Source organism: Mus pahari, chromosome 13 (assembly GCF_900095145.1).
Source record: "Mus pahari chromosome 13, PAHARI_EIJ_v1.1, whole genome shotgun sequence".
NCBI classification, from domain to species: Eukaryota; Metazoa; Chordata; class Mammalia; order Rodentia; family Muridae; genus Mus; species Mus pahari.
The window spans coordinates 27674776-27684401 of record NC_034602.1 but is presented as its reverse complement, the minus strand read 5'-3'; the positions used below and the strand labels follow the sequence as shown (position 1 = coordinate 27684401).

Genomic DNA, 9626 nt, shown 5'->3' with positions numbered 1-9626 from the left:
CGCTAAGGTCAGAAAATCGGCAAAGATTGGAGAACTGGAGAAAAGGAGTTAGCGAGAAGAGGATGGGCTGTGCCTGGCTCCCTGTGGCGGCCCCTCACCTTAACCTGCTTAGGCTTCCACCTGCCCCCGCGTCGTCTCTCCAGGCGCCGCTGGCGGGAGCGTACACTGGCCAGCTCCGGTACCCGCAGATCGCCTAGGCGTCGTTTAGGCGCCGTCACCTAGCAACGCCGCGCAGGCCCTGCCCGCGGTGGGCGCCGGGACCTGTAGTCCTGAGCCTCCCTCCCTTGGTGCGCGTCCCGGGTGGGGTACGGCGTGGCGTTGGGCGGGGATTGGCGGCCTCGCCCGGCTCGCCCCATCCACCACTTGCGGCGGGCCGGGGGCGTGCGGCGCCTCCGGCGCATGTGCGATCGTGACCGGCGGAGGCACTGGGTGCTCGCAAGCCGTGAAGCACCGCGCGCCCTGTGCCCGCGCCTTTCCGCGCGCCCGCCCGCTCGCGGGTTTGGGTCGGCCGCGCGCCGCTCGCTGAGCATCCTTCCGGCCGCGCACCTGCCCCGCGCACCTGCAGCCAGCTGCTCGGCGCTCGGCGCCGCGCTCACGATCTGCTTGCTCAGGCAGGTCCCGGCCCTGTCTGCGTGGCCGCCCCGCGCCGCAGCCGGACCCGGGCGCAGCGCTGCAGAGGGCGAGGGCCGTCCGGAGCGTGGCCCGGGCCGGCGCGGCGATGATGAACAGATTCCGAAAGTGGCTGTACAAACCCAAGGTGAGCGGCTCCAGCTGCGGACCATGTCCCGGCGTCGCGCTTTCCCCACTCCAGTTCCCTTATCCTGAAGGTTCCTCCTTGATAAGATAGACCTCGTTTCCTTGGCCCTGTATAAATCCCTCTCTCGGGTTCATGCGATGCCCTTTCCCTGCATTCCGCGACTTGGACAGACCATGTACCTGGCGCGTGTTGACTGCTCTTTCCCAGTACCAGACGGGGCTCTTTCTTTCGGGCCTGGGTGTACTGTCATGTTTCTCCTCATCTGGGTACTAGATGGGCCCCAGCTCGCACCCAGCGGTCCCAGCCTGCGTGCTCAGAGCCCCTACTTCTCTTGGTTCCCTCTTGCCTCACTGCTGATGCTCCTTCATCTTTTTGCACAGCAATTATTCTGGCCTAGGATAGTGGGTCTCCCACCCTCCCTTCGCACTTGGGAACCGACCTTTTCATCCCCCTTTCTCCAATCCTAGGCTTTGGTCAGACCCTTTCTTCCTTTATCTTTGAGGTCACGCAGCGGTTTGGTCCTTTATCCCAAACCGGAGTAATTGGATCTTGGTCCAGTTCGCATCCCTATCCTGGTCCGGTAGCCTCCTGCACCGTTTTGGATCTCCGACCAGTCCTCTGCCCAGTCGCGGGGTGAGGCTCCTGGAACTTGCAGCTTCTGCGGGCCGGAGGTGCGATTCACCAACCAGTTCGGGTCCGGGCGGCGCGCCCCGCGCCGGGGCAGCCGCGCCAGTCGCACTGCGGGCGCTGCGTCCCGTTGCCTGCCTGGGGCTAGCAGCCGGGAGCCGGACCCGGTGCGCTCTGCTCGCGGCTGGGCGGTGCAAAGCTAGGATCCAGCGAAGATCCAGGACACAGCTGCGGCGTCCAAAGCTGCGTGTTGGGGGTTGGCGGAGTCTGGGGACGCCAACGCTGGAGGTCTTCAGAGGGTCACGACCTGGGTGGGGTCACTGCAAAGACTAAGGGCGGGAGCAGTGCAGCGGCTGCGTGCTGGTGTCTCCGATGTCAGAGGCCTCCTTCTCTTTGGCCCACCCAAGGAACTGACCGCTCTCCCGCCGTGACTGGCCACATTTCTTGGTTTAGGGTTTCTGTCCCAGACTCTATGAATGGTCTCTCCGGGTGGGGCGAGTGTTCTGGAGAGCCAGCTGGTCTGTTTGGAAGACTGGCATTTGAGGTTTGGGGGACTTTCAGGGACCTGAAACTCTTATGGTTTTTGTCTGCCGGGGTCGGGAAGTTTTTCCGTAGGTTAGAGAGTGTTGGGGTGAAGGTTTACAAAGCATGGGGCCCGCCCTTGATCAGCCTTGGACTGGCCAGAAGATATTCTGGATTCTTGAACGCTGGTGCAGCAGCAGCTCGTGCTCCTGTCTTCCTGGTTGTGGGCAAATATACTGGGGGTTGTGTGTGGGGAGCCCTTGCAATCCTTTCGATGGGTGTGGTTTGAGTCTTGCTTGCCCTTAGCCACGCCCTAGGCGTCTGGTCCTCTCTTTGCTGCATTCCCTTCAATGTGCTCAATCCTGCCTGATGATGATTAGTGGGTCTGTTAGCGGCTGCAGCAGCTCCTGGTCTGCCTCTTTGCACAAGGAGTGGTTCCCCCCGCCCGTTGAGAGAATTTTTAGCGCAAGAAAAACAAAACCAAACAACAACAACAACAACAACAACAACACAACAAGTTCAGTACTGAAAAAGTCATTGCAGGGGTGGGATTTACTTTTTCAATAACAAATGTCAGGGGAGCAGGTGGGAGTGTTTGCATGCCGAGCTACATCGCTGTCTCTCAGAATGCTTGTGGAGCGCTGGGGCGTCCAGGTGCCATTTCTGAGCAGTGCCACAGTAGGAAAGGTGCGTTCTGTGACCCTCCCCAGCTGTTGGAAAGGAAGGAGCAGTGCCTACGTACCCATTGGTTATCACTCACAGCTAATTCACAGTGGCCTTCCTCTGTCAAGTATCATGTCCATAGCGTTCCCTGTTCAGCTTTCTAGGTGCAGACCATGGCAAGTGGAGAGCCGAGTTAGTAACTTTGGGTGATTCAGCCCGAAGCCATGTACTTTTTAGAAGGGAAGAGATAGGTTAGATTCCCACCGCCCACCCCCACCTCCACCCCGCCCCCCGCAGCTGTCCTCTTCCTCATTGTCATTTCTCAGTAAGCTGTCTGATACTGTCCTTGACCTCTGTACTTGAGCCATATCTCTGTCGTGAGATCTTGCTCTGGCCATGACTGTCCCCAGAGCTGATGCCCTGTGGTCAGTCTCATCGTGAGGCGTCTCTTGTTTGAGATTCATTGCTGAATGTTAGTGTCTTGATTGTTTGAAGCATCTGGGTTGTGTTAGGTCATCCTAGTAGTTTTAAAGTTTTTAAACCAAAGCTTAGATTTTTTTTTTCCCTCCAGTTATGAAGCGATTATGTTTCTCCTTCCTATATTTGAACATATTTTGGCACAAGTGAATTGGGAGTTGGGCCTGAGATGATTTTGGGCCTGGGAGAGTTAGATGTTAGCAAGGTGGGGGTGGGGGGTTTGTCTCGAGGAGATTGCTTCAGCCGTGATCCCCTTTTACTTCCTATTTAGATACACTATTTAAACAACATTTAAATGTAACTGCTGCTTTGGTTTAAAACTGAACACATACAGACCATGTTCATAGCTTGTGGTGGAAATATTTTGAAAAATGTTGTTATTTCTACAGTTCAGAGACGCAATGGGCAATGCTTAGACTATTTTCTACATGACAAAAATTTTGGTTTCCAAAGTACTAAAAACTGTTTGAGTTGGAGGAAAAACATACCCGGTGAATAATAGTTTCTGTTAAAATGACATGTCAAGGCATTATATTTTCTTTTTTTTTCTTTTTTCTTTTTTTTCAAGGCAGGGTTTCTCTGTATAGCCCTGGCTGTCCTGGAACTCACTTTGTATACCAGGCTGGCCTCGAACTCAGAAATCCACCTGCCTCTGCCTCCCGAGTGCTGGGATTAAAGGCGTGCGCCACCACGCCCGGCTTCTTTGATTTTCTTAAAGTCAGCCTTTGAACAGCTTCTTTTTCTTTTCCTTGATGAAGTACTATTAGACTCCAGCTATTCCGGGTTTGTTTGGCATCTGTGAGAGAAAGGCATGTGGTTAAGGCTCAGAGGCTGAGCTGTCCATATTGCTTAGAGAGTGCAGGCAAACTTTCTCAGAAAGGATGTCAGCGTTCGAAAGTCCAGGCAGGTGGTGACCTTCTCTGAAACAAAGGTCTAAGCTTGGCATTTCTCTGACTGACCTGGGTGACATTGCTGGTTACCAAGGGAGGAAGTTGGCCTAAGAGGATAAGAACCCGAGGCTGAGACCCTGCCTAAGCTGCAATTCCTGGCTGTCCTGGATGAGCCTATTGATGCACATGGAGGATGCATTTGTACTTTCTATCTTTAAGGAGGAATTGATTGGCAGCTGCTGCTGCTGTTTGTCAGGGGTATGGGAATGGATGTGGTGTCTAGTTTCTGCACTTAGACATGCGCCCCACAGACAGCCTTCTTGTCTCAGCTCCAAACCACTACCAGGGGCGTGGCTATTGACCTGCATGCCGCTCCTTTGCTGTGGAGTCTCCTTGCAGTCCTTCACTGTGTGATGTGGAGATGCTGTTTGCAAACACTTAGGGTTCAGGTTGCAGACAAGATGGCCCTCACCAAGGGAAGCCCGTGAGACTCACTGGGTGTCTTTTCTCTAACAGTGTTTTAAATTATTTATTTATTTATTTATTTATTTATTGTGCAGGGGTCTGTGCTTGTCATGGTGCACACATGGAGGTCAAAGGACAACTTTCAGGACTTGGTTCTCTCCTTTCTCCATGGACATATACACAGATAGAATTCAGGTCTTCAGGATTAGTGGCAAGCACCTTTTCACACTGAGCCATCTTGCCAGCTCTTTTCTATTAATTACGGATCTTTCGAGATCTGTATCTCAGTGAACCTGGACTCAGATATTTTGGCTAGACTTTCTGTCTGAGGAACTCTGGGAACCCTCTTGGCCCCCTCTTCCCAGCAGTGCAGTTCCATATGTTCAGTGCTGTACCTGGCTGTTATGTGGTGCTGGGAAAACAAACTTAGGACTTCATGGTTGCACAACAAACTCTTTACCTACCATCCTATTGGCTGCCTTTCATTCACCAGCTTCCTCCTTACATGCCCCACCCCACCCCATGCTTCTTGACTAAAGGCCAACCTGTGTGTTACCTGGAAGCGCAGGGGTAGGTGGGGGCAAGCCTGGAGTTGGGGTAGAGGGTAGTGGTTCCCATCACCTGCCTTCATCTCCTACCCCTTCCAGAGCCTTTCTTCAGGCTCAGCATTCTCAGACCCTTGTAGGGTGGGCTAGGGAACTTAAAGTGGCTTTTTAGGCCTCCTGAGCAGGGCTCCCAGCAGGAAGCTGTTCTCACTTCCCAGGCTTTCCTGTGGTTTCTGTAGTGGGGAGTGTGGGACCTCACAGCTCCTGTGACTCTGCAGGGCCGAGGGGAGACAGCAGGGCAGGCAGGACCAGTATTGGTTTCTGAGGGACTTTGTCAGTGCCCGGGCTCCATTGCCCAGCAGAGCAGCTTACTGGAAATGTGTGATACGATTTCTGTTAAATGGGCGAGTCATAGCTGGAAGTCCTAAGCTCCACTTAATTGATATTTGGAGTTGGCGTCCAGGAAGGTCGTGTGGGGGAAGGGAGGAGGCAGGGGTGTGCACACTGCCCTGCACTGTGTGGGGCAGTGGTTTAGCCTGTAGAGGAGAGATGGTGTTTAAGATGGCTTTAGTGCCTGCACTGAGAACTACTAGGATAGCAACGATGCTTCTCATAAGAGAACAGAGATGTACACCTAAGAGCCCACCAGTGCAGCATACTTCTGCCTTGTTGGAACTGACAGCTACGTGGAGCAGGTGTGTTCTGTGCCCTGCAGGGGTGAGTGACAGTGAGCTAACCCCAGCTCAAAGAGAAACAGAGGCTTAGGATTCTGGGAATTATAAGACTTTTCTCTCATTTTAAGTTGTCCCGAGTCTTTGTTCTGGCCAAGGCTTCTGTGACTGTAATAATAGCACTGGTTCCAGAGACAAGGCGACAGGGCTTTCCCCACTAGGGCCTGAGTGGGGATCCTTTACCTGTCCCTCCCAGCTCTGTGCCTTAGTTTCCCTAGCTGTTAGTTGGAGGTGTTGGGACCTGCCATGCAGAGTTGTTGGGAGTAAAGGCCCATGATAAGGGCAGCTCAGCCCCAATTGCTGCCAGTGTCAGTAGAATTCATGGGCAGGATAAGAGGGTGTGGCCTCATTGCAGCAGCCCCAGAGGCTCTGAGGGCCTCCTTCAGCTGCTTCTGTCAGTTCCTTGTGGGGCTGACAGAGTCTCCACAGTTGCACACAGCCCTGCTCTTTTTTGCTTAGTGCTGAGAGCAGACCTTGGTGCAGGCGAAGGCAGGGATCCTGAAGGACTTAGCCATAGGGGCCTGTGGCACATGAGAGCCATACTGCCCATCCTTTCTCTGAGGGTGAGGGTGCTGGCTGCCAAGCATTGTCCTAGCCAGGCACCACTGTCCTGGCACTGGGGTGGCTAGGACAGCCACCAAGGCAGCAATGGGGCCGTCTTGTCAAGCTTGGCCCCAAGTCTCTTAAGTCATCCTCCGATGGCTTGTGTCCCTTGCTTGGTGGCTGGAGGCTCAGGGTCCAGGGTAGGACCCCAGAGCCACAGGGTGGCAGGTCTCAAGGGGGAGGAGTCAGGTATAAGTGATAGCTTGGGACTTGGTGTCTTTCCATTCCACCCATCTCTGGTTGGCCGTGCTAGGTGTGTGGGAGAGACAGACTTCTGTTGATGAAACACAGAGGTTTGGGATATTGTTGTTGTTGTTAACATCTAGACTACCCCAGTGGACTTCATATTTACAAATGATGTCGTGGACAGGGCAGGTGAGCTTGATGCAGCCTAGCAGCCAGGCTGAGACAGAGCTGAGGCCTGTCAGACCTCAGAGCAGAAACAGAAACCATCACGTCCTTTGCACGACAGCAGAGTCCCATTTTCTGCAGGAAGGAAGTGTGGCTGTTGTCAGCTCTTAAATGGATCCCATTTGACGAGACATTTACTTTTGTGCTTTCTACAGTTGGGTTGCAAAGAAACTTAGATATTAATGGGCAGTCCAAGTGTTTAAAGGGGAAAGACAAAAATGAATAGGTTTTTTTTTTCAAGTGATCTGAATAGATTAAGGAGGAATAGAATGGAGCATTTTCTGTTATGGTGATTTATGTAGAGCCGTGTGATCTGATGAATGGGTGGTTTTTCCCCTTACTGTATTTGAAGCCCTTCCGTTTCTCATTGTTTTCCTGCAGGGTGGAGGCAGGGGGGTGGCAGGGAGTGGAGGCTCTCCCAGCTCCACGTGGCCAGTGCTGTGTCTCTGCCATGGTGAGTTTCTCTAGCTGAGCCCCCGCTCCACTCTCCAACCAGACAGGGTGCTGCACTGTCTTCTCAGGGAGTTGGGAGGCAGTAACCGTCAGCCTGTGAGAGTGAGAGTGTTCCGGTTATTTTTAAGGATATTACGACAAAGAAACCATCTATGATCGTGATTAACTACACAAATGCCAGTTAGACTCTTATACAAACTACAGCCATGTTCTTAGCAGTATTACGAATAGTAAATAGCCAAAAGGTAGGGACAGGTCAGGTGTCTGTCAACAGGTAAGTGTGGGTCCCTGAGACTAAACTCAGGTCTTCAGGGTTGGTGGACAGGACATTTTCTCATATAGCCATCTTGCTGGCCCTGCAGCACTTTTTTGTTTTGTTTTGTTTTGTTTGTTTTTTTGTTTTTTTGAGTCAGGGTTTCTCTGTGTAGCCCTGGCTGTCCTGGAACTCACTCTGTAGACTAAGCTGGCCTTGAACTCAGAAATCCACCTGCCTCTGCCTCCCAAGTGCTGGAACTAAAGGCGTGCGCCACCACTGCCCAACTTTTTTAAAGATTTATTTATTTTATTTATATGAGTACACTGTTGATGTCTTCAGACACACCAGAAGAGGGCATCAGATCCTACTACAGATGGTTGTGAGCCACCATGTGGTTGCTGGGAATTAAACTCAGGACCTCTGGAAGAGCAGCAGGTGCTCTTAACCACGGAGCCATCTCTCCAGCCCCCTGTAGCACTTTTTGAGGCTAATAGATAACCAAGGTAAGGTGTTCAGAGTCTTGGTTCTTGAAGTGCTAGCTGTTCTGGTTTTCCAGCTGCCATCCACTCATCTGGAAACGATCCCTACCATCCCTGATGGGGGCGGGTCACCGTAGCAACTCGGAGGAGGATCCTTGCATCCTGCCTATCCGCTTGTTCTGCTTGGGCAGATCTGGTGCTTTACCTGGTGCTTCTAAAATATGCAAGTGAGCCGATGATGTGTCTTGGATTGATTGTTGTGGGTTAATTCCATCAAATCTCTACAACCACACACGTAAGTTGCTCAGCTGAGTGTAGCTTAGCTTGGTGGCAGTTTGTCTGCGAGTATGGTGGCAATGGAGGGTGCTGGCTCACTAGGTAATCTGGGAGTTGTTGGGTCTTGTGGGCCTGACCTGGAGGGACAGGGCAAGCCTCACATAGGTGGCCCTTTAGCTGGAATGGTGGAAGGACAGACAGCAGTCAGCAGAATGAAGACAAAGGACTCAGAGCCTTACTGCAGGGAGCACCTGAGATGTAGGTGGGTCTGGCAGAATTGCTCTCTGTGTCCGGAGCACTGGGGATGAAGTGGGGACCAGAGACGTCAGCTCATCTTTTGGGGATCATTCAAGCCTTGCTGGTGAAAAGAGCAGGACTGGCAGTTGGGGACGGTGACATTAGTGCAGGGACAGCTGGTGGCTCCTGATGGATGGGAAGCCTGGGCAGGGCTGAGTGGGGTCTGCATGTGGGAAGGGAGAGCTAGGGACACTGTAGAATGGGAGGCATGGAGGAGCTGGTGGTAGGACAGGAGTTGGATTTGGATTGGCATGTTTGAGGGGCCAGGAGTAGATGTTACAGATGGACAGCCACACCACAAAAGGTCTGAAATGCGAGGAAAAAGCACAGGATAGGTATAGGCGTAGATCTTTCAAAATCTATTTAAAATAAAGTTCTCAAATGCTTTGACCCCATTTCTATCCCACCACCCAAACGAAAGGGGGAAGAGGTGGTGAACAGGACAGTGGGGGGGTGTAGACTTATTTAGAAGTAGTTTTTTTTTGGGGGGGGGGCAATTCCAATCTCTGTGGTCAGGATACCAGCAGTGCAGTTCTGTAGTGTCACCAAACACAAGTCAGCAGTGGCAGCACCATCCGATGACAGGGCCAGGCCTCCACCAAATCCGCATGAGTCAGCAGAGTGACCAGAACCAGCGGGAATGCCAGGAGGAGTTCTCTGCCACTGGGCCTCTCTCATCAGGGAAGGAGAGACCAACAAAGCATTGCAAGGCTAGCTATGCAGGCGTGTCGTCGCTGTCCTGGGTCCTGCTTATACTCTCTCCAAACATCAGATGTCCTGGGGGGGGGGGGGGTCTGCTGCAGGAGAGCATCACATGACACAACTAGAAAATTCCACTTCAGACAGGTTCTAAGTACTGAACTGGCAGGAGAGAAGGTTCGTCCTCTAGATCCAGGAATGAGAGCTAGCTAAAGCCCAAGGCTGGTGACATAGGTTGGGTGTGTGTGTCCTATGGAAGCTTCGGCTGGGCAGGATAGTGGAGCTAGGCATCACAGGACCTGGAGGAGGAGGAGGAGGAGGAGGAGGAGGAGAAGGTGGGTAAGGAGGCTTATGAGCAGCACTCTGTGGTCACTTATTGAGCTGGAAGCTCAATTGAGATTCCCCTACCGCCCACCTCCAGCACTTGGAATGGAGCCCGGGACCTGTGTGTGCAAAGCTGGGGCGCAGTCTACTG

General features: G+C 52.8%; 1 protein-coding gene across 1 annotated transcript in view; it reads left to right on the top strand.

The window, feature by feature from the left end:
• Window positions 1–663: 663 nt before the first annotated feature.
• The window catches only part of Zfyve28 (zinc finger FYVE-type containing 28), an 86861-nt gene continuing 77898 nt past the window's right edge, over window positions 664–9626 (top strand). The window contains exon 1 of the mRNA XM_029545305.1: window positions 664–757. Coding sequence (XP_029401165.1) covers window positions 719–757 — 39 coding nt within the window. The 5' untranslated portion in view covers window positions 664–718. The remainder of the gene's footprint in view (window positions 758–9626) is intronic.